General features: G+C 42.9%; 1 protein-coding gene across 1 annotated transcript in view; it reads right to left on the reverse strand.

The window, feature by feature from the left end:
* The window catches only part of BRSK2 (BR serine/threonine kinase 2), a 683,888-nt gene that overhangs the window by 22,264 nt on the left and 636,063 nt on the right, over nt 1–25,561 (reverse strand). The window contains exons 19-21 of the mRNA XM_086957728.1: nt 22,746–22,926; nt 14,602–14,691; nt 6,679–6,726 (exon numbers count right to left, since the gene is read on the reverse strand). Of these exons, the coding sequence (XP_086813854.1) occupies nt 6,679–6,726; nt 14,602–14,691; nt 22,746–22,926 (319 nt within the window). The remainder of the gene's footprint in view (nt 1–6,678; nt 6,727–14,601; nt 14,692–22,745; nt 22,927–25,561) is intronic.

Below are 25,561 nucleotides of genomic sequence, written 5' to 3' on the forward strand. Positions count from 1 at the left end.
GGAAGAGGGGGAGGGGGAATGAAGTCCCAGGTCCCAGGGTCCGCTAAGGCAGGACCTCCAACCTAAAACCCATGGACCAGCTAGAGCAGGTCCAACTTACCTGTACAGCGCCTCTGGAGAGAATCGCGCAGAACTAAAAAAACAGGCTGTTGGTTGGGCCGGCCCGCCTCTTATAGAGGTCAGGGGTGACTGGTCGGCCATGTTGGGAGGGGGTGGGAGGCTTTTTTGCTTTGGAGGGTTCTGTCGTGGAGCTGAAGCTCACTATGTAAGTCATGTGGCGAGGAAGACTAACGAGGAGGTAATGACTTTATTGTCACTCTCATCCTCATTCAACAGCTTGCCTTCCTCTTCTTGTTCCTCCCCTGGAGCAGATCCTCTTAACCATCCTTTTGATTCTCTGACTTGTAACCTTCCTCCACTCAAATTTAGGGAACTACTTTTACCTTTTTCCATGCATTTGTGATGCTTACCAATGTAAACATCCGCCCCATGTGCATGCTTCATCTTGCGCCCTCCCTTCTCCTAGGCTTGTCCATTGCCTCCCTTTCCCTTATCTGACTTTTATTGTTTTAGAATTTTTCAGCACCTTTGTTGCTACCTCACCCCATCCCACTTTCTGCTGCTCCCCCCTGACTCCTCCATTGCGCCCGCACCCCATGATTCTTTACACTTTTCGTAAATGTTTTTAATTTTAATTGTTTTTGGTGTGGTCAACAGCTGGCATTTGCTGCCGGCCTGTTCCTTGTGTCAAAATGCTGTTATGTACAAGTAAAATTGAATGCTTTGTGGTATTCGACATCTTAGATCTGTAAACAAAACAGCAACAGCAAATGGTACCTATGTCATTCAATAGGTGTGTGCATGCCTGACAAATGCATGTACATTACATACAACATCATCCATGTGCTTGCCTACTTTATAACATGACTGCTAGTTGTTGGAGCCGCTTTACACTTTAAAAAGACAATTTTGATCGATGCTGCACAGTAGTAGCAAGTTAGCTTTTTGCTAATGCTCCAAAACATCACTGAAAAACATGGTGAAAGCCATTTGGTCAAAACGGTGCAACCTATTGGCTTTGCAAATGCACGTTCTGTGAGTAGCTATGCCTTACCTCGACTTAAGTGAGACTTACTCCTCAATTCCTAGGAGTAAGACATATTTCATTCATGGAAATGTGCTTTGCGAATCAGACCCTCACATTAGTGTTTATGAGGTGTAAGCAGGTGAAGGTTTCCTTAGCAATATGTCTGATACCAAACTGCAGTGTTTTCATCGATTTTCTTTTGCATTCTGCATCTGATGATCTTTGTTTGTGGTTTCGTTAGTAGGATTGAAATATATTAGGACATGGCTGCAGAACTAATAACTATTTTAATGTAATTTTTTTTTTGTTTTTGTAAAGCGCATGGTGACGCCATCACGGCGTGTCCCCGCGCTATGGAGAGAGAGTCAGTGCCAATAGAGGGAATTAGAGGGAAAACAGATAGGTTTTTAAGCTTTTCCTGAAAGTGGTCTCAGAGTCCGCAAGTCTGTAAGTAATGCAGGAGTATGTTAACTATCTTAAACATTCTTTGTGATTTTCTTCCAGAAGGTTAAGGTCATGACAATTCTGGCTGCTAGTACCCTGATTTGTGGAAGTGAGCAGGTGAAGGGCTGCACTGAAGTCAAAGTAGGATTTTCTTAAAAATTGGAAAATTCATTTGGTCATGGATATGCTCCTTTGCAGTGGTGGTACATTTTTGGAAACGTGTGGTTTACAAAGAAAATCTCAGCACAATTAGAATTGTTTGTGTATGTGGCTGGAAGACTGTGTTTGACATATATAGAAACAGAGCTCTACATACTCCTTTGGTACCAGGGAGACATTTAGAGGAAATAATATTGTTTGAGACACAGGACTACACTATTCTAATCTCAACTGAGATGGTTGACACCAGTACCAAGGAGAGACTCAAGGATTACTAATCGGTTTGTGGACTATGTCATTTAAGAGAGGATTGTCAGGTTTTTAGAAAGCTACTAGTTTTATTTAAAAAATCATAGGTGGATCAATACATTTAGGATCGTAAAGCTCTTAGCATGATTTATTCATCCTTCCATCGGTAAAGAAATAAAAAAAATCCCATACGTTTTTTATGTGGCAAGATTAGAATTGAGCTGTATATTTCAACATCAAACACCTCTGCATTGGCATACCTGTGTTTCAAAGCCACTCCTCCTACAAGGTAAGGATGCAATGTAATTAGCTACTACATCATCTATACAGCTCCAACAGCTCCAACCATACACCCGAATCATGAATGTGATCCTAACACAAAACCTAACTTAAATCGTAACTCTTTGAAGCATTCCAAACCTAAACCTTACTGAACGTTAATGCTAAAGCATGCGCCTTAAAAACCCAAACTATGTCCAATGCTAAGCGCCCTATGCTTACCTGAATCTTACTTCAACTACTTTCCTTTGTACTTCCCTCAGACGATGGAATGGTAGTGTGAGTTGTGGCATGTGCAGCAGTGGCATGCACCAGAGTAGCATCCCTGATAGTGCTGTAGGCCTCAGTAGGAGGAGTTCACCAGGAGTGCTCCATATTTACGCTCCTTATGGATAAGTGATGCAGAAAGAAACATCCCTGGGCTGGACCTCAAGAAGCTTTGCTTTTCTGGATGCCTCTTTTAATACACCTGCGTGCAGTTGCCTTCATTTTGACCAGCGAGTAGTGCTCGGACTATTCCTGGAGCGGTGTCAAGTAAAAAGGGTAAATAACAGGCCATTTGGAAAACTGTTGTTGCATTGAGGGGTTCTCACACTTGTGCGAGTTTTTTTTTTAAAGATCTGCATATTCCATCACATTGCTTTTGCCTTTAAAATCTGGATTTATTGGCTTTACAGATATCTGAAATTCTTCAACGGACATGGAAAGTAATTTAGATTAGGTTCTTGAAACCAAATTCCATTCCCGAATAACGCCTTTAAAAAGAGTCATATGGGCATATTAGCAACAAATAGCGGTGATAAGCAATTTTCGCCGCTTTAGCAGCCGTTTTTGGCCGCTAAGCAGCGATAATACTATCGCCCTATTAGCAAGCCGTCGCTAACAGCAGTTAGCGACAGCTTGTAGGCGATAGCGAGCGGTTTGGGGCACGCTTTGCATGTCAGCGATATTTATCGCTAATGACATGCAAAGTGGACGTACCCAACCTGTTAGCGACTGAAAGCAGTCGCTAACATCGCTATTGCAGGAGTAGCGATGGAAATATTCGCGCTAAGCGTGAATATCTCCTAAAACGAACACCAGCTCAGACCAGTTCTTAGCCAATATATCCAATGGGAGGGGGATATAATGGCTAAGACCCTGTTAGCGATCATGCGTGAATATCGCTGTATTCTCAGCAATATTCACGGATTTTGCCGCTATCGCCGGGAATTTTATCGCTTTTGAGATAAACGTTGCTAATAGCACGTTATCCCAGCGATAAAAACCTGTGATGCGCCGCAATGAAAAATTGCCGCTAACCCTTCTTAGCAATAAATATCGCTATTTGTTGAAAATATACCCCATAGTGAGTGTTTCCTGCATCTCATCAAATGGGCACTTCAGAGCCTGCACCAATTAAGCATTTCAGCCCTGTTCCCTGCTCTTGTCTGTATAATGAGCACTTGAAAGAGCGTTCCTGCATTCAGCCCACCGCTTCTGTATATTTTCTGTGTTTCACCAGGAAAAATTGCTTACCAGGTCCTCTTTGGACAGCTTATTTTTTAAGTAATATTTAACCAGCAGGACTTCCACTGAAAGTGTTCATCTGGGCTTACGTCTGGGCTAGAAATTGAGCGCCGGAGGTGGGTGGGTGAGCCCAAAATGGTGTCATAGCAAGGAATCTGTGGACAGGAACTATTTGAATGAATGAATCCGAAGAAGGGTTTATAGATCGGGTAAGCTAAGCTGCTTTCAGTGCATTTTATGTATTCAAGAGAGTTTTACTACAAGGTGTAGCTATTAAGTGTAATACGAACTTTGCAAAATCAATAATTAGTGAGACACCTAAGTATGTTCTGAAATACTCCATCGACCGCCACATTCATGAACAAATATAAAGGAGCTCGCACGTTTAGGTTAGGACATGCATGGATGCTGAAAAGGAACAATGCTAAGTAGCCTTCTGAAAGGTTATCATGGAAAAGCCTGCATCCGCAAAGAGATGGCCAGCCAGGTAAGAACTATGGGGCATATTAGCAAGGGTGATATCGCCACTTTAGCGATACTTTTGCCTGCTAAAGCGGTGATATTTTTATCGCCCTATTAGCAAGCTGTCACTAACAGCAGTTAGTGACAGCTTATAGGCAATAGCTACAGGTTTGGGACCCGCTTTGCATGTCAGTGATATTTATCACTAATGACATGCAAAGTTGGCGTACCCAACCTGTTAGCGACTGAAAGCAGTCGCTAGCACAGCTATCGGCTATTAGCAAGGCAGGCAAAGCGATTAAAAAATTGTGCTAAGTGCGAATATGTCCAGAACCAAACACCTTCTCAGACCATGACTTAACCTGTATATCCAATGGGAGGTGGATATTCAGGTTAAGTACCCATTAGCGATGATGCCTGAATATCGCTGGATATTCACGCATTGTGCCGCTATCGCTGGATATTTTATCGCTTTAGAGATAAACGGTGCTAATAGCACGTTATCTCTGTGATAATGTCCGGTGATAGGCGTCGATAAAAAAACATGTGCGTGGGAATATTTTAAGAGCAAACTTTTCTTTGAGAATATTCAGATATGGATCTTTGATAACAAAATCTAATGTCGCACAGATTCTTCTCTCCAATTGTATTGCCAATGGGAAGGGGATCTTCTGTTGCAATTACTTATAGACACACCCTGTGAACCACTTTAAGTGGAGGTTCCATGAGCACGTCTTACAGCTGCTTGGATCTCATGTGGCTTGAGGTCGGCCACATGTAAGAAATTATGATCTATAAAGGACTCCAACATTTTGCTCTTGCCTAGATGCAAAATCTTTTTCACTCTCTCAAGATGTGTCTTAGTACTAGTACTATTTCAGACATTGTGGGGACAGAAAATGAGATTGCTGAAGAAAAACATTCCTGTGGGTCCAACGCCTATAGGCAGGTGTGGAGAGAGGCATTTGAGACCCTCTGAAGATTTCCCCTCTCAATTGATATGTGTTGAAAAATATAGGCTATGGGTGTCACCTAGGAGAATGGAGTTTGCAGCTTTCCCACCACATTGGTTCTCTGCCGAGTCCCACAAAAAGCTGTACAGCTTTAAATTGAAAATATTTTAATTGGTCAATTCTGTTACTACTATTTTAACATTTCTTATGAGGATTCCGAGCTGGACTATGAGAAACGTGACTCTAAGAAAAATCTAATGCTAGAAAAATACAAGTTATGATTTTCTATTCCATTAATTCATTTTTTATTTATTCCTAAATACCTTTTGAACTGATCTTCGAAATTCCTAGCACCAAGGATATATTATTTAACTTCTGACTAAAAAGGAAAATGCTACTTACCAGTTTGCATCTGCTTTTGGCATGTAGAGCTGCAGATTCTCACACTAAGCATTAGATCGCCATCTGGTGTTGGGCTCGGATGATTGCATGTTGTTGCCTTCTTTCTTTCTACTAACTCCAACATTTCCCATTGTGGCGAACAACAATCTAAGGATGGAGTCGGTGCCCATGCGCACTATCATCCAAGGGAGGAATCACCTATCTCGTGACTACAAAGACTTTTTCCAAGACGACAACAACATGCAATCATCCAAGCCCAACACCAGATGGCGATCAACTGCTAAGTGTGAGATCTGCTGCTCATATGCCTCGAACACGTAGTTGCAGAATTACTGAGGGGGTTGTTTCATCTGCATGGTATCAATCGTAATAATGGTGGAGTTTCTTAAGCCAGAGTTTCTTCCTCAGGCAGTGGATGGGGAGCCATGCAGATACTATGCATGTATATTGGTACATTTGTAATCTGTGTTTGTACTTGGTCACTCTATTGGAGCTGTAAAAGATGTTCTTTTGAGAACCACAGAAAAAAACAAATACTTTGTTGGTGATTTTTCTATCAAGGAAGGCTAGATTTCAACGTTTCGGTGCAGATCTGGTCAATCCAGCCATCTTTGTAACTGCATGTACCACAAATAAAATAAGCATTAAAGATCTTCAAGTGGGTATCCAAGTGTTGGTAAGTTTTGAAAGCCCTCTCTTAGGCAGGTGTGGTGCAGCAGTGTACCCAAATTCTCATCTTGGCCACCATCTTCCTGCCTTTCATCATTCAACGGTAAAACATAAAAGCAACCCAGAGAGAGGTCGGTCAAAACACAAAAGGTGCGGCAAATGCTACAGGAAAGTGACTTAGCGAGCAGCAGAAAACCAGAGCTGGAAAACAGAGCATAGCAGAGAAAAGAGAATACTCTAAAATAAAGCTAAGAAGACAGAGGAACGGAGACGAGAAGCAGCCAAAGGGGCGCACAGCCTGTGCATGTGCGTGCGAGTGGTGATGCACAGCGAGAGCAGGAGGAGTCACGTGTTCAGGGGCAATATGTGAAAGGGAGAGATAGGATAAGGCTAGTTTTTAGGGGTTTCAGGAGGGTAGATAAGAAGTGAGGGACGAGAGAGGCTGTGAAGGAAGTGTGTCCTTACCGCATTTTGACAGGCGGGCCGTCATTAGCTCCAAACAGTTAGTGGTGTCTGGATCACAGCGTGGAAGGAAGAAGGAGGGAGGGGGTTAAGAGGTGAGCTGCAGTTTAGATATACACCTGGAGAGCAGATACCTGCTTCTACATGTCATCCACATCCCTTATCCACCCCACTCCCACCCAATGTCTGAGGGTGGAACGTCTAATGGTGACACTAAGAGGAAGCAGTCTGCTGCTTAAAATGTCCTATTTCCAAGGTGATTGCTACTTCAGGCAACTCCGATCATTTTGTTTGGCTAAGGGGCCCAATGGTGCTGCTTTCCCATTATGCTGCAGGTGTAGGCAGTTTAGCACCGCTGCCTGGGGCATCCTCGGCAGACGCACCAATTTTGACTTACCACAGAACCAAACCTCTATATGATAAATCCCGAGGCACACTCTGTGCCCAGTAAGAGAAAGTCTCTAGGGGCCTCATTTATGAAAAGTGTTGAATCGCTGGTTGAAAACAGTGATGCAACACTTTTCATTGCGCCCTCCTTGCGACAACATGGATGCGCTGTATTTAAACTACGGCGCTCAATGTTGCAAGCATTAAACAGATACGTCAGGAATCCTGATGTATCTGTTGGCGCAGTAATGATGCATTGCAGGATAGTGTTGCAAAACAGATGCAATTCCAGCAATGTGCCATTACACATGGGGCGAGTCTCATGTGAAAGGCCCTGCGTCAGTCCTAACACCCTCTTGAAGAAAGCATCTGGCTTTGACGCAGTTAAGTTGTAGAAGTGGCTCAGTGAAATCCCATAGATTTAATTGTGCCTCTTCTATTAGCCTTTTTCACAGGGGAACACCCACCCTGCATACATTATACCTCACGCAGGTATAATGAAGCGCAGGGCGTTAAAAAGTGACGCATCTCCCTAGATTCGTCACTTTGTAAATAGGGTGCAGTGTGGCGCATTGATTAAACAAAAATGTGATGCAAAGGGTGCGTAAGCCCTTCATAAATCACAGCCTAGGTACACTGCATGTCCAGTATGTGATAAGACTCTGGCCTCACTAGCTCAAGTTAACAAATCATTTGCCCAGGCATTTGTGTGATGCACAGCAATGCAATCAGGTGAGGTGATCTACTGTACATATTAAAGGCCCACAGTCACAGCTCTAAACGTGGCTGTCTCATACAATCGTCCGCACAAACCTTTGTAAACTTGTACTTTAAAGTGCAATGCTGATTCTGTACAGGGTAAGTACCTAGGTGCATGGCTGTGCATATATGTTAATAATCTGCTGTCTTCTGTGCACACTGTGTGTTCCTTTAACACCTGTGTTAACAGTGAGTGAGAATGTATTGGCACTATAAATATGTAAACATTAGGTAGGGTGTACGCATGTGTGAATTCTATGTACACTCTATACGCATGTGTTATGTTTGTGTATAATAGTGATGTGTGTATTGTGAACTTGCACACTATGGGGCCAGCTGAGTTTGATAGTTCTGTACTCTGTCACAAAGGTGACAGATACCCTGTCTACCTTATTACAAGTGCATTGTACCTAAGAAGGCAGGCAGATATATGTCACATTTATGAGGCAGTACCCGTCTGCAAATCTCTAATTCAGGTCATATTGTTTTTAAAGGGATACACTTGATTTCTGCCTGATCTCGAATTCTTGTTGTCCATGTGTAGTCTCGTTTTTGACATCAGCCAAGTAGTAAGATGGCACTGAGCCTTGCTCGTGTATGTGTATCTGCTGCAAGGACAACACTTTTAAAAATGCAGCTACTGCCATACTACAGGTTCAATTAAATCAGAAAGCAGATAGACAGAAAATCTTGAAGGGGTACCCAACACAAAAAAAATGTATTAATGCAAAAACATATTTTTACTGAAAAAACAATTATACAGAAAAACTATTACAGAACAATTGAAACATACATAAAAGTTGCTCACATAGTTACACAATAAAACATCAATAAAATACGATTTACAGTGTAAACTAGAAACAATGGCAGAGGGATAAAAAATTTGAAACAGGGTAAGTCCAGCAAATAACAGGAACAAAGAATTTCAACAAATCCTTCCTCATAAATATATGCCAAAGACAGGCTTTGATTATGTTTTGACCTATAGCATTTATAAGGTCATCATCAGGACAGGAAAATATTTTTATAGAGCAACCAATCAATGTAGTTTGTGTGGTCTGAGTCAAACGTACTCAGATGAAATCACAAAAGGACCTGATAAGAACAAAATCAGAAATCCAGCCACAAAAACTAATGAGCACATATCTGATTTATAGTGCCAGAGTGGATTTTGGTACAACTTTCAAACCAACCCACTCACAGTTCAGAAACCATTACATCAGAACACTGCCCGACTTAACTTGTTTCAAGTTTTGTTTCTCTCTGCCATTATTTTCTTGTTTACACTGTGAATCGTATTTTTATGGCTGTTTTGTTGTGTAAACATGTGAGCACCTTTTATGTATTTTCCAATTGTTCTGTAATTGTTTTTTGTATATTTGTTCTTTCAATAAAAATATGTTTGTGCATTGCTAGGTTTTTTTGTGTTGGGTACCCCGTCAAGATTTTCTGTCTATCTGTTTTCTGATTTAATTGTGTTTTCACTTATGTAAAGTTTTTAACTGTTAATTGTAAATAATTTTCCTGAACCATTGTAGTTATAACACTATTTATCTGCCCCAGATTTGGCTAATAGGTTTGCCGCTGTTTGATGTATACTATGAGTACAGCCATCTTTGCAGAACGACCTAGAATGTTCCTCACATGTAGTTCATGTACATGAGTATGTAATTTGCCTATGTGAAGTTGTCTGCCAAGTCTGTCCAGACACTGTGTAACTTTCCTTTTAAATGCACACTTGAACATCGCCAACGTTTTCTCCAGTGTCACAACATGCCTCTGTGCTGTAAGCCATCAGCTCACACACAACAAAAGCCTACTGACCCCACTAACATCTTACAACTTCTTTCTAGGTTCACAATGCAATGCTTCATTGGTGGCAGCTCAGATTTGGTTCATTTTACTGGATAAAGGTAATAAAAACCTAACAGTGTACGGACTTTGAAATCCTTTATTAAAAAAACGGGTTTTGGTGGGGACAATCGATGTTCATTTTCACAGTTATGACAGTAACGTACTTTCTGGCCCAATATCTGAAACATATCATTTATATTCAGGTGTGGCCTCTTGGTAAACCTCACTATTAACTCGTTGAAGTGCCAGAATGGAACACTTCTTTTCTGTTAAATAGAAGATTTATGCATCACACGGTGGACCCCTCGCCCTCTTCTGACACCCCTGCATCAGAGCCCTGTCAATATCCCCTCAATAGCAAGCCTAGTTGCAGCCATTTTGTAAAAAGCAGGAAGTCTGCAGTGATGATTGAAAGTAACATGATCTTTCCGAGGACCACACTTCAGTAAACTCTAGCATGTTGTTGACATCCAGCACTGGCTCGGTCAGGGGTCCCCAATCCAGATACACTATTTCCTCATAAAATGCAAAGCTATGCATCCCTGGCATTGAATATCTTTGAAGCAGTTGCCTCTCCTCACTTAAAGAGGAACATTGGTTGCCTGTAACCCTCCTGGACAGAAAATAGCTCCCAGTCATGACTTCTAGGTCATTCATTCCTCTGGAACAGTGGGTGGAGTCATCTCATTGCTTTAGCCTTGGGAGTGCATTTATTGTAGACCTGATTCTGGAAGAACTGAAATAATAGAGTAGCGGAGACATGGAAATGAAATACAGGAATAGAGGGGGCTATCCTGCCGCAGCGGTGCATCTTTGTAATTGGGCGCTTACAGAGATCCTGGACACCTGCTGATCTATCATAAGGACCACAATACCTGGGGAGAGAGTAATCTATCTGGAGATTAAGTCCTACCCAAGCTATGAGACAGAGAGCAAACCTTTGCCAGCAATATTAGGGCTACAGCCTGTAAAGTACAACACAAAGGAGCCTCACGAAGATTGCATCCAGAGGGCAGCGCTACAGAACCTGGCAAGGGGCTTCCACCGGATGGCCACCCACAACGTGCACCAATGTATCTCGAGCACTGAATGCCACCACTCTGCAAGCTGTGAACAGAACCTTGAAGTGGGCACCCACAACGTGCACCAATGTATCTCGAGCACTGAATGCCACCACTCTGCAAGCTGTGAACAGAACCTTGAAGTGGGTTTGCTAAAAAGCATGAAACGTTAGCAAATGGTTTTTCATCACTTTCAATCCAGAAGGTATACCTCAAACTTCTTGGTACCAACTGATTGGGGTGTTGTGGGGTCTCGTCTGTAGAATGCCAATCGTTACCAAACTTCCTCTTTTTATTCCCACAATGAGTTCCTCCTAGCTTTATGTGTCTGAATGTTCCATGTTTGTATGCTATGTGCACTGTGCCTGTGTGTGAGCCTTGTAGATGTATCTGTGTTGTGTCGGCAAGCACTGTGCAGATATGAACTATGGGCCACATGTATTTGTGGGTCGACTCAGTCTCATTGCTGGAAGTACTTGTGCATTCTGGGTCAGGAGGAAAATGAGATTCAACAGAAATATATTGCACTGTATAGTATTGTAATTGCATTTATATAGCGCTTACTATCCCTGACGAGGAGGCAACGCGATATGACCTCTCGGATTTATCAGAGGAAAGCAACAGTAACATTTGGATTACTTTTCCACCCTTCTCAGAGACATAGTTCAGTGGTGGAGATGAGTACTCATTAACCTCATCAGAAAACTGTTCCCTTCATACGTGCATTTTAGCATCTGTACCAGTGCTGTTGGCACATGTTTGCTGCATACTCAGAGATGTGTGCTGCGTGTACATATGTGTTCCTATTGATAGTTCATTCACTATATTGTTTTACGTCGTGTGTCCACGGTCGGTCACCTAGCTATACAGAGCGCTGCATACTCTGTTGCATAAACACTGTCACAGAATGCCACAGTATACTATATAACCACTGTTTGCATGATCTGCCAATACCTCCAGAATCATTGTTTGCAGCATTTTTTGGATTTGGAGCACTCAAGTGTAGTTTGTTTCAAATCCATCAGTAAATAATGAAATACTGAAATATCACAGCAGTGTTATGAGCAAAACGCTCTCAATACTTCTGATCTGTTTAAACTGACCATTTATCTTTCCAAGTGAACAGCGTTGTCTCTACCTCCTTCAGATATGCCAATACAAGTAGTATTATATTATATTAAATTATATTATATGGCATGAAGTCATTCCAGCAATGAAGGCTTATCAGCAGCCTGTGACTAGTCATTGTCTTAGAAAGATGGTCAGGAAATTGGCAGGGCCCCTTACTTGCGACCTCACTACAACCCCTTGAAGGTCAAAAGGAACCACATCTCACAACTTCCTTTGCTCTGGCAACTTCTCAACTGCGGCCTACAGCCCTCTGCCCACTCTGGGTACCCAAAACAAACTGTGTGTGCAGCGGGGGTTGGCTGCAGGTCCTAGCCTATGAGTGTGTGTGTGCCCAACTGGCATCCGGTAGTCTACCCTACAGGTCCGAGCCCGGTTTTCTTTCTTTTTGATATTTTGAAAGATTTACAGATCCTTTCATAGAATTAGCGGACTCTGTTGTACGACTCCTGAACCATCCCCCGCTTGTGGACTTATGTTGGACCATTTGTGAGGACCACAGTCCTGAGTTTGTATTACTGGAACCCTGAATTGGGCGGATATGGGTCCTTGAAGCTTGTTCTTCATTTGCGGGCCCTTGCTCGAGAAGCTTCACCAGGTTTGCAGGCCCAAGACAGAATTCAATGATCTTGGGGGCTGCAAACCCAGCTGCAAAATTAGCATTTTTGTTATCATACTTGGGGGTATTCCTATGGGGCCCACCTCATAGGCTGGGGGAGGCATGGGGCACTCAATGTAACCCTATTGGGCCCTTCTTTCTTTCTTTATATCATGATGTCGAAGCTCAGTGTTGGTAGTTGAAACTTTTTTCCCTAAGTTATTGCCAACCAATCAGATGGTTTGGATTCGCAGATCAGGGTATGGGTTTGTGGACCTGAAATGGACGACAGTAGAAAACTAATCTCTTGTCCAATAAATATTAATATTTTAAAATTTTGGGTCTGCGGAGGTCCGCAAAATGGGTTTATGGAACTCTGCAAATTAATGGTTCAGATATGGCTAAATTGTGATCCTTTCGTGTCCAAACTAGAACAGTTTTTAAAACACTAATTCCTCGAAAATGATTAATCGGATTCACACGAAACACGCAAAGGCACTTCCTTGAGCAAAGTTTTATTTTCATGTCAGGTCTGGTGTAAATCCGTTCAGCTATTTTCCTGTATAAAGAGAAAACTTAAATCTATGGGAATTAAATTGGAAATGGAGAGTGGGCCCTCCTCTCTCCTTCCTTCCAGTCCCTCCCGCACCCCCCCCCCCCCCCCCCCCCCTATACACACACGCACACACCTCCGTGTAATAGATTTTCATGAAACACCATGAAAACCCCGAACTGGATACACTTTTGTTTTAGTAAGTTTCATGAAGATATGTTGAACAGATCACGTGGTGTTAATACTGTCTGTACTTTCTGGCTGTTGCCTAGAGAGGCTGACAATGTCAGATTCCTTTAACTACCACTTGGTGTCACTGCTGTTCCACGGCATTGCTGCTCCAGCTCTAAGGCTTAGCATGGTGGAGGCTGCTATATGCACCGCGCCATTCCATACCATGTCTAGCAGATGCAGGCTTAGTTCCTCTGTGTGGATAGGAATTACTCCTGCTAGGCATGGTGGTATGCTGTCTGCTTCAATCATAGATTGGACACGACATTTGTTTATCCATTGAATTTGGCCCCAAAAAGAAAACAACTATGGGATCCAATAACTTCATTTTTTGATATTAGTGTTTTGCGTTCTCTGTCTAAGACCCCTCTGCAACAAGAAGTTGCCAAACCTCCATGACTTCCTTTAGTTTGATTTCTTCTTATGTTATATTATATGTATTACCTTATCCATATACTTTATATTACATTTGCTTGATTGATGTTTCATATATCTTGCTATTACTTGCATATTGTTTCGCTGTTATTGCTTCCATTTTCATTGTTGATTATACGTCATGACTGTATGTTTCTCTCATTCAGTGTTGATATTGTTACTTACATTTTTCTTTGTTTCCTTCTTATTCATATCAATAAACTTCTTTTGAACTGAGAAATGACTCCTGCTACCAAACCATGGCCATCTGCACCTTAAGCAGTTGATATATGTGCCTGTCTGAGCTGAGTATATGAGCTGGCAGAGCGTGCCCTTTAAAGTTTGAATATACCAGCGCAGTATACACTGTACAAACAAAAACAAAATCTGTGGAAGTGAGAGGAGGATGGCATGCTATTTTGGATGGGGCCAGTGTGCAGTGCCACTCAGGAGATTTAAATAAAAGACAACATGGGGCTCAGGACGATGTAGGCCACTCTGTGAAGGGTCTCATTCTAGCGTGATAGGCTTTCACAGACAGTGAGGAAGGACACCTCCATATAAAAGCACATTTCCTGATGGAAAATGCCTCTGAAAGGCCAATCACATTACGGTGTCTGCTGCAAAAGAGGCCAGTCAGGAAACCTGAAAATGTCCAAATAGATCAAATTGCCTCTGTTCATTTGGGATGTACATATCCAGTGGTCTTACTTCCTAGAAAGCAGGTGATGGTTGCTACCAACTAAACATAACAGAGCAAGAGTGGGCACTGGGCACCACCCTCTGACAAACAAACCATTCTGATGCACCCCAGAGCCGCTTCCCACCACTTCCATCCTAACTATCGTGAGGTCAGGACAGCAAGGATGGAGGCCATCCTACCCCCTCCTAGCTAGATGTTTGCAGACCCCATAAGGATGCTGAAGGTCCATCAGTCTCACCTGATAGCTGCTGCACGCAAGGCTGCTCATCTGTGCTTAATAATTCTGCCTGGATAGTTTCAACCACACGCTTAAAGCGCCGGCTTGGACCTGTGTTTCAGGGAAAAAAGATTAGTAATAAATTAGTAACAACAACAAAAAGGATAGGAATTATAAGAAGAACAGTAACAAAGATTATACTAATACTAACGGGGGAGAGGGTCAGTAGAGTTAGAGTATTGTACATTTAAGCATGCTCCTAAGAGTAACAGTATGGACCCAAGCCATTGGGACCATCTGGTTGCTGTTGCCCTTCTCCTGCTTGAGGCCAGTCTGTGTCTTTGTGCACATGGCTGCTCTCTGTCTGCCCATGTGTGGCTGGTCTGCATGTGTGTGATCCCTGATTCTTTATCCTTGTTAGACTGGGGCTCTCAGTGTTATGACAGGATGTGTGTGGATGTTTTGTGAAGACACTGAATCAGAATTACAGTTTGACAAGTTGAGTGCAGTATGTCATGGCGGTGGAGGACATTATGTCTGCCACCCTGATGGACTAGAGTCCTCGAAATGTAGAGATCTCCGCTAGCCCAGTGGCGACCTTTGAACCATGACAGGTTTTCTCAAAATGGCAGTTTCTGCCAAGGTACAAAAAGTTTGGTGGATGGGCGTCATCAGTTCTGACAGCCATCCACTAAAGTTTAACAAAGCTTTTGTTTTTCAAAAACAAAACTCAAAAAATCGAAGTTTCAAATGGAAAAATAAATAAATATTCCCCACACCCAGGAAGTTTTTTTTTTCACAGGGTGTGGGGGTCATATATTTTTTTTTAGTCCCTCACTGCCAGGTTTTACAAGACGGACAGGATAAAAGGATACTACACCATTCAACCTACTTAGAACATGCAACGTAATGCCTTTTCTCCAATGCCCCCTACTCTGTTGGGATGAAGCATTCCATCAGCAGAGCTAACAGGGGATTCACTGACTTAAAGTCGATGGTCCACCTGCAGGGCCGGACGGGAACCAAAACAGGCCCTGGCAAAGTGCTCGGCCGGCCCCCAGGGGTCGGGGATTCGGCCGAGCAGTTTGCCAGGGCCGGTTTCGGACGATTTTGTTACAGCGGCCGATATTAAAGCAATGCTGCAAAAACGGCCTTGGCGCAAAATCGGCCCCCCAGGGGCCCAAAACAGGCCCCGGCGACCCACTGGGGAAATGCCCAGTGCCCGCTGCAGCCAGTCCGGCCCTTCCCACTTGACTCTAAATGAGGAAGGCAGACTGAGGGTTTGGCAGACAAGATACCACATCACATACTCTGGGTCCACGTGGTCCCTACAATTCAAAATCTGGCCTTGTGCTTTGTTGTGTGGGTAGCTGTTCTGTGCCAGCATGTATGTTTCATTAGCAGGGCTGTTGTGTGCTGGCCTACTACCTATCTACTTATATACTCTGTCACTGGCTTTGGTCCTGCCCTTCTGTTTGTGGCTACCCTAAAGACACCTATCTTTATGGTTTGCCTGCACCTGCCTGTGTGTGTCTCCGCCTTTGCTCCTTCCTATATGTTTGGATAAGTGTATTATGTTGAGCAGTACATGTACACAGAACATAATCAAATGTCGATGCCATTAAAAGTGATGATTATTTGCGGACATCAGCTGATGTTTAAAATTTGGAAGCACAGTATCATGATTGGAAATTGTGCAGTGTCCAGCAGAGAATAACATACTCCCAAATGAATGAATGAGATATAAAAAGTTCGTGACGGCCATCTTTCAGCAGGTTTTGTACAAATAGAATGCATTCCCAGATGGCTGCTGCATGAGTGCATGCATCCATTTTGAATGCATTTTTTTACTTTCTTTTTTAAAATTCATTTCAAAGATGGCCGATGTGGATGCAAACATATTCACAGCGGTCATCTTCAAATGTGAATTTTTAAAATAGAAACAAGCTGTTTAAAAATTCCAGCAATGAGAATATACATGCGCACATGCGGGCAACCATCTTGAAATAGCTAAAAAAAAGATTTTAAGATAGTCACCCACCAATTGTGCTGCAAGATTGGGGTAAAAAACAATGGTGGTTAAGATGAGAAGAGAGAATTGAGAGATAGAGAGAGACAAACTAGTCCCTCACTTATACTTTAATGGAAGGTCTGTTGTCAGCAGTGGAAGAATGCATCAATCAACCAAAACACTGTGATACATTGATGCTCCGGGGAGTAATACATACAGAATAGGGATACAAACTATCAGAGAAGTGCGATAGATGAGATAGACCATCGGGGCATCCGGCCAGTTAATCAAAGCAGTGAGATAGTCAACAAAAGCCAACCAATCATAAGCAAGGGGCTGAATCAAATCTCTTTCAATGCATATGTAATGTTTTGGAAACAAAATGCCGCCAACAGACCGCTACGGTTGTCTGTAGCCTAAACGTAAAAATGTTTTTGGGTGAAAAAAATTGATAAGGTAACTTTGAGTTGAAATGAGAGCACTTTAATAATATGAATAGATTTAGTGGGTGAAAAAAACAACAAATCTATTTATCAAAGAGAAAAATGTATTCCACTGCTGTTAGGCATGTAGGATGTGTGCAACAGTAGCGTGCATGAATGTTTCATCATCACCATCTTCATAATTTATGAAACACTTAATGCCTGCAGGGTCCGCTTGTCATTTGTCTTTGGAGTTGTATTCTTTCTTTCTTTGTGGATGACAGTTATGAGGAATGATCCAGGGGTAACCAGATGAATCCAGGTTATTTACATTTAGTCAACCACATTTCTCATGATAGTGGAATGCTCACCTATCTCCAGATCCTATATAGTAAAGAAAGAGGAACGCCAATGTGAATCTCCGACGGGAATTGCCATTAGAACTCCAGTTTCAGACTGTACCCAAACTGTTATAAGTATATTTAATTCAAGAAATGTTCAAATAAACTAGTAAGCTATCAATGGAGACAGATGGCAGAAATGTGTGTTTATATTTCTGAAAAGTCAGAAGACATATAGCCAGACAACACTAAGCACATGCATCGAGCAAATTAGGGTGAAGCTTTAAATCTTCCACCTGAAATTCAAATATGGTTTCCATGGGACATAAAAGTGCTGAGATGTATTCAGAAATAAGCTTGAGCAACAAAGTGAGGCACCGCACAATAATATTTTTACCTAAAGATTTTTAAAAGGTGAAGAAAACTTTACCTGGTAGAATACTGACAAGGAAATCCTTATTGCGCTATGCTAATTAATAAGAAGCAGATTGGGAAAATCTAGTCTCTTGGAGTCACACAAAAGTAAATTCCAGAGACAAAATGTATCATTTGAAAATATAATGCATTCTCAAAATAAAAATACTTCTTAAAACTTTTGAGTGAGTTGCTGTTTTATTCTACTTGTATTCTATTTCTTCATAGGGCTTAATGACGAGTCTGGCTTTCTTTTAGGGGAAGACTTGAGGACTGCATTTGCGTTCCCATTGTGGTGCCCATTTTCAGGGAACGGCAAAAGATAACACTGCCAGATACGAGCTGAACATGTAATCTGGCGGGCCAGGCACGGCTTTGGCGGTGCTGTGCAGGCGCAAAACCAGCGCAGCACCGCCAATGTTGCATGAAAGATGTGTATATACACATGAGCACTAGAAAACGAGAGCTTTACTCAGAGTGAGCTTTCACAAGATATCTATTTTTTGCCCCGTGGGAAAAATATTTATTTAGTTTCTACACATATAAAAAAAAATGGCTTCTTAGGGATTTCTTTCATGGGCCTTTTGATCTTGTGAATGAGCAGAAAATCCGTCTACACCAAGGAAATATTAGGAAAACAATCAATATCATTATACCGCATTAATTTCTGAAAATATTACTCTTGGAAAAAATACACAAATAATCTCTATTTTTTATGTATTAATGTTCAATTACTCTGAGTCAAATACACATAATAAAAAGAAATGTGGGTGGTAAAGTAAACAAATATGACCACATGCTTTAGTGGTGCACAACCTGCGAAAAGTGAATGTCTACATTACGTTACAAAGTGGTAATGGTTTGCTAACAAATCAGATTTGGTAACTGTAACAGTAAAAGCGAAGAGCAATTCATAGTTAGTTCATTATGTATAAACTGTAGATGATTGTTTTGATCTCTTCAGAAATTACTTAGGTTGGGCCTTCAGCAGGACATAGCCAGGGACTCTTACTGTAGCAACTCTATCTTTAAAGCCCTCCACCCTCAAAAAACCTGTTTGATGAAATGTAGTCAGCATTAGCACACATCACGTTAAAAGTTCCCAACAGCTACACGCACCCCTGGAGAGCCGTGAACTGGACCGCCAGCGCCTTATATATGAAGAATATTAAGATTGTGTGTGCATGGGACAGTTCGGGGCACTGTACTTGTTGAAAGGCTCTCAGTCTTGGTTGTATATTTAATGCAATACTTAAAAAAATGATCTAAACTTTCTCAGATGTTATCCGATAAAGTGCATCTAATTTTGTGTCTTTTCGATTAGGTATTTATTTTATTGCTCCTTTTTCCATAGGCAAGAGGAGGTTCACAAACACTAGGGAACAAAGACCAAAATCCTAAAATCATTTAATGCAGACAGCAAAACAAATATCATAATAATATGAACCTCAAAGAGAAGAGGGGCAATGGCGCTAACACTTGGGAATGCCTAAAAGGCAGTGATCAACACTATGGAAAAGCTAAGATTTTGTTGAAGGATTCTCTTGTTAAAACTGTGAAAATTAATAAGTGGCAGAATTAACTTTTTCTCAAAATTGAAAGTTCAAGCCGAAGAAGAGAATCAAGTATAATACTACTTTTACAAAAAATAATCACAGGAGAATCAACTCACACAATTTGATTATAAATTAAAGATCTGTTAGGAAAAGCAATAAAAGGCATTAGATAAAAATATATGAAAACGATCATTGCTTGCTGGTGGTCTGGGGCATACCACCAATGCTTATTTGTATCAAAATAATAAAAAAACAAGTATTTCCAAAAGCCAAAGAACCTTTCCTTCTAAATTGCTGAGTGCTGTATTACTTGCTTTGCAAATGCTTGTTTGAATTATTAGCAAACACATTTAAAAACAAATGGGTGCCCCTCATGCCTGCCTAAGTCATGGCTTGACGATGCATGAGCATGCCACGGCTGATGTCACTGAATTATTTTTTTTTTAAACTGACCCTTCAAAGGCACATTAGGTAAAGTGTATATGGGTGGCGATGTCACAATGCCATATTGGAATGATTGTTTTTGTAAGAAAAGTAATGCCAAAAAGGCCACCAGAGCTTGTGTATGAGTCACAATAAGACAAACAAAAGGTGATGGAAGGAATTCTTGCAATAAGTCTAACCACTTGCAAACGCTTGGGGTGGCATCCCACCCATCTTTCGTAGCTCACCATGCTACCTCAGTTTGAGCCCGGCCATATGTACACCAGTCTTGGCCCTGTTCCAATAGGAAGAGTCAAGCCTGAACTGCTAGAGCAGGTCCTCCCTGTGCCGGAATACAAGCAACCCAAGACCAGTTACACCCAGATTGGGGATTATCAGTCGGGTGTAGGTTGGTTCCAGCGTCATGGTGAGCATGACCCATGTCCTTTCCACTTAGGGCATTACATAAAACACAAAAAAGGTGATGGGAAGAATGCATACAATAATTCAAACCATTGGCAATCACTCGGGATAGCATTCCAACCCATTATCCTTTTGCTCACAGGGGGAGTCAAGACAACTCTTTGGAAAACTGAGGAATTTCCATTGAAGTTGAATTCAAAACAGTTTTAGGGCTATGAAAAGCAGAAACACCGTCCAAATATGTGGAACTACTTTGTAATCTGGCACTGGTGGATGCCAGAAGAACTGTGGTCTGATTTGGGGTGGGAGTTGGGGGGGACAGTACCAGTGTTAGAGGAATGGATATAGATCAGTATTGCATTATCAAAAAGTATGCATATGAGAGTAGAGGTTTCCTGAATAAATACAGGAAAATATATGGAGCTTGGGAAACATAGATGGCTGATATGAAATGTAATATCCCAAGATGTTATACAAACTGAAATGAACACTTGGAAGCGATACCAGAGTTACCCTCTAAAACAAATGATGTTGATGTAATATTCTATTGTAATGAGATCAATGGATATGTCGACAAAAAATAATCTAAACAAATCTTGGCGGATATGTTCAAATGATTGTCTCACTCTATATATCACTTTGAACTGCGTGTTGCCTTAGGTGGAAAAACGTTAATAATATTTATATAACAAATATAATTTTTAAAAAACGTGTACATCGACACTGACGGGTAGGAAGCTATGTATGGTCGTGCAAGTATACGGACACGTGCTTGAACCCATAGGGTCAGTGTGGGGTCACACTTTAGGCAGGCTGAAGACTTGCACATTGGGGGTGTACATGGTCAGATCTTTAAGTAAAATAAGGGAGCTTCCCGTTCCTTGTAGTTACCCGCCATAGATAGATAACTGAACGCCATGAGTTGCCCCAGGCCATGCCCCATGTCCCTTGATTGGTAAGTACAGATAATTATACTGGTGGGCGAGTCACCCCTTGAGTTAAGATGAAATGCGTGTCATATATTTACATCCATATCAGATGAGGACAGGGTCATGAAGAGAAGCGAGGATTTGAAAGAAGCGCCTGTATGGCTATTAAAAATAAAAATATAGATGCTATGTAACATTCTCTAAGGTTTCTGCAAATGTGCATGAAAGGTAGGAAATGTTATGCACATGAAAGGAGCTCACCAGAAGGATTCTTTGAGAGTTCCGCTGTACTGTGGAGCACATGCTACAGATACTGTGCTTCACTCTGTGCTTGCGGTACAACGTTACATGTTGATGCTAAGTAACTGGGATAAGGTCCTCAGTGTGCGTTAGATGTTTGAATTTTTAACCTTGGTGTGAGATAGGCAGCATAGTGTAGATACAGATCACTACTCCACATGAGAAAGGGCTGGGCGTAGGTACTGCTCCTATGTACACAATGTATCTCCTGACACGTCATGGAGCAAGGTTACCCATGGTGATGAGCAGCTCTGGTTCACACACAAGTACAGCTGTCAAGTTTCCCCGGTCCATGCCTGATGCGCTGCTCCAGTCCAGGTTTTTCTCTTTGAACTCTGGTACTCGTAGATCTGTTTTGGAATGGAATAGACAAGGCTACAAGTCCCCAGAATTCAAAGAAGAACCCTGGGCTGGAGCAGCACATCACCAATGGGAGACTTAACAGGGCTGCACACGTGTGAAGGCCCAGGGAGGGGGAGGATTCCTTGCCGGGTGGATAGGGCTACTGAAAGTCAGAACCATGTGTTTCGAGAGACCTAGATGCCTCCTCACTGAAACTAACACATCTGGTTGCAAACACCAACCTTATCCGCTTTGCTACGCTGTGAGGCCCCCTCACCCCGGTGACCGCCGCAACCTGCAACTTGCTTCTAGCTGCGACCCGCGGCGCCCGAGGCAAGAGGACAAAAAGGGCTTCTCCCTCGTGTTCAGGGCTCTTATCCTTTTCCCTGGGGGTGGGGGGCAGGCTGCGCACATAGGTGATGCACTACGAGCCTACCCTAGCTCCTCATATTTCCTGTTGGCCGTCCCTCCCACTACCCTGTGCTCTGGCCAAGCCTCTCTTTTTGCCGCCTCTCGCATGAAATGCCACTAAAGGCCCCCTCCCCTAGACGCGCGGGGGGGGGGCGCCTCTCAGCAGTGGTGCTTTGACAGTGGTGTACCAGTGCTTCAACAAACATGAGTGATCATTTTATATATGTGACGCTGAATGTTGACAGTAGAGCGACACGTGTGTAACAGTGATGTGTGTGACACTGGCACAGAAGTAGCACATATGAACACAGTGAGCTAGAGGCTTGAAAGGGATCTGTGCAACAATTTGAAGTTTCACGATGACAGTGAAGGTCGTGTGGCAGAGATGGTTACAGAATACATGACCGTGATATGATGTCGCGTGACAGTGTCGAATAAGCAACAGTGATATGATGTCGCATGACAGTGATATGATGTCCCGTGACAGTGATATGATATCGTGTGACAGTATTGCGTCCGGTCATACATGATCTGATGCTGGCATGGCATTGATGCGACGCAGAGGCATTGCAGCAGCGCGACACGGATCTCACCTGATAGCAGTGTGAAGGTGACAGAGTAGATTCCGTTCTCCTTCTGTGCGTCGCTTCCTTCTGTGTACGTGATGTCCACCTGGAACTTCACTGGCTTCTGAAAGACGGCGGGGCCTGCCGTAGACTTGTACTCTGCCCGGAAACTCGTCTGTGAGATCACACTGTGACTGAGGCTGGGAATCTGCAGGGGAGGAAGAGGGCAGGAGGGGTCAGCAGGGAACTGACAATTCATTTCAGTCATACAAGTACCCAGAGGGATCACTCAGTCCAGGGTACAGGTCCTAAAAAGAAGAGGGGGAACTAACCAAGTTAATCAGTATGCAAGTGGCAACGCAGCGCGCGTCATCACAGCGCGTGACATCACGGGAACTGGCATCACAAGAAGTGATATCAGATCTTAAGCCCTCACATATATGTTTATCGGGTCTATCATCAGTACATTTGAGCACATTTTGAGTATACTTGCAAACCCTCCTGATTTAGGCAGAAGATTCACACTTTTATTCGCTACATATAAAACAATGTTACCTTTTGTCTGCGTTAAGCGTTCTATAGTCATAGTGCTTTAAAAGAAATAGTGATATTTAAATTATTACAACTCCTCCTCAAGGGTAATAAGCGTATATAAATGCAATTTATTTTGTGCAAATACTGGGAAAGATCAACACATCTGATGTTCTAACAGTGCTTGCAAATCTCCTAAAAAGTGAAAAACTACCTCTCCTAAGTATGTGTGATGTGCTAACAAGGTGGAAGCGTTTGTTTCCCCTCTCCTGCATTTGCATCAGGTTTGAGGCTCCCGACTGCTGCCAGAACAGGAAACTCCAACAAAAGGAGGCATGATGACCCCTGAGAGTCGGCCTTTGTTATGGCTGAGTATCCCAGCAGGAGTCAGAAATAAGAGAGCCCCGTCCCCGCCTGCACGTTGTTGTGATCGAAAGCAGACAACATGCAGGCCAGGCGCTGCTGAATGTGTCCCGGTGTTTGGAAATTACACCGGGACGAATTCAGCATCTTTTTTAGTGGGGCCAACTTCCTGGAAGATTGGACGGCATTCACCCTGTGAAAGAAGTGGGGGGACGCCGTCCACTCGCGTGGACCCCCGACTCGTGCCCTGGCTCTGTCCCAGGCATGAGCTTGACAATATGCCCAGCGTTTAGTGACAACTGGCCTACAAACTCTGGGCCTCATTTATGAAAACTGTTGCATCACTGTGATAAAACAGTGATGCCACAGTTTTCACAGCACCACCCTATGGATGCGCCGTATTTAATGTACGGCGCTCCATGTCACACTGTGACACTTCTACATGGCTTTTTTTGCGGGGAAACGCCCACCCTGCATGGATTATACCTGACAAAGGTATAATATGGTGCAGGGCTTTACAAGGTGACGCATCTGCCTAGATGCGTCACCTTGTAAATAGGGTGCAATGTGTCTCATTGTTTACGCTGCCGCAGCATCACAAAAAGTGACGCAGCGGTGGCGTTAAAGTGTCACAAGGCCTTCATAAATAAGGCCCTCGGCGTCACCTGAATGAGGCTCTGCTGTCTGAATTTGGGTGGGAAAACCTGGATCTGTGGAGTTTGTGTAAGCTCAGCTAAAGCTCTACTGAACAAGGCCTGACTGGTGAACAATGACCAGCATCTGGAAGCTTCCAGATAGGACTTACAGCTCGGCTGCATAAGTTCTATGTTGTTGCTGATCCCTGTCAGCAGAAAGCGCTGCCATCGAACGCGCCATTTCGTTCATTTCAACTCGTTCAAAGTGCTGAGCATCTAAAGCGGCTGTGAGGGGATTGTTGGCCGAGAAAGTCCTGCGCATTGCTAGTATGCAGGCATCTGATGAGATCGATTGCTCTACTTAGCTTGATAACCGAATGACACCCTCAGGGGTTGCTATATGTACAAAAAGGGTCACACACACTTACGGTAAACTAACATCATCCCTAGTCAAGGCTTTAAGTGGGCCAGGTCTCAAGGGGTCTGAGCACCGGCAGTTTTTTTCAGGGGACCTCGAAACGGGTCTCTATCGGGCTCTGTTTTGAGCCCTGGTACAGGCGGTCCGTTTTTTCCGGACTGCAGTGACAGCAGTTTGCTGTCACTGCAGTCAGGACAGAAGTGCCAGGGCGCAAAACAGCCCGATAGAGACCCGTTTGGAGTCAGTAAGCACATGGTTGTGCGCTGCCCACACTGCCCACTTCTCACTAGTGGAGAAGTTACGCCATGACGTCATGTCAGGTGAGCGTTGTGGGGGAAGGGAAATCCTTTAAAGAGTCATTTTCTTTCTGGATTTCCCTTCTCTTTCTGAAACGCAAGAACAGCAACATTGTGGTAGGGTCACCAATGCTTTAATTGGAAACTTTTTCAATAATATATGTAACTAGCCATAGTTACAGCTTATTTATCCTATGCAACTAATAACCATTGACAAAGCCAATAGTCCTGACTTATTGTAGGTACGATGTTACTTGTTGAATCACATATCTGGATGCAATGACAGGAACCGCAAAATACAAGTCGGGTGTCACACTATGCTAAGCACAGATTTTTAGAGTAAGTGTTTTAAAGCCACGCCCCTAAGTACACTGGCCACGCCCCTTTGAGAGACCCCCCAGTTTTTTCATCCCACTTAAAGCCCTGTCCCTAGTGCACAGCAGACAAAGGCCCACATCTACTGAAGCTTTGCACCAGTGCAAAGAAATGCAAATTGCCGCAAAGCAACAATTCTTGCATGGCTCTTTACTATATAGGAACAGTGCCTTTTTCTCACTGCACAGACCTTTGTAGCGCCGCTTTGTGTAAGGGGCGTTACTT

This window comes from Lissotriton vulgaris, chromosome 2_1, assembly GCF_964263255.1.
Source record: "Lissotriton vulgaris chromosome 2_1, aLisVul1.2, whole genome shotgun sequence".
Taxonomy (NCBI): domain Eukaryota; kingdom Metazoa; phylum Chordata; class Amphibia; order Caudata; family Salamandridae; genus Lissotriton; species Lissotriton vulgaris.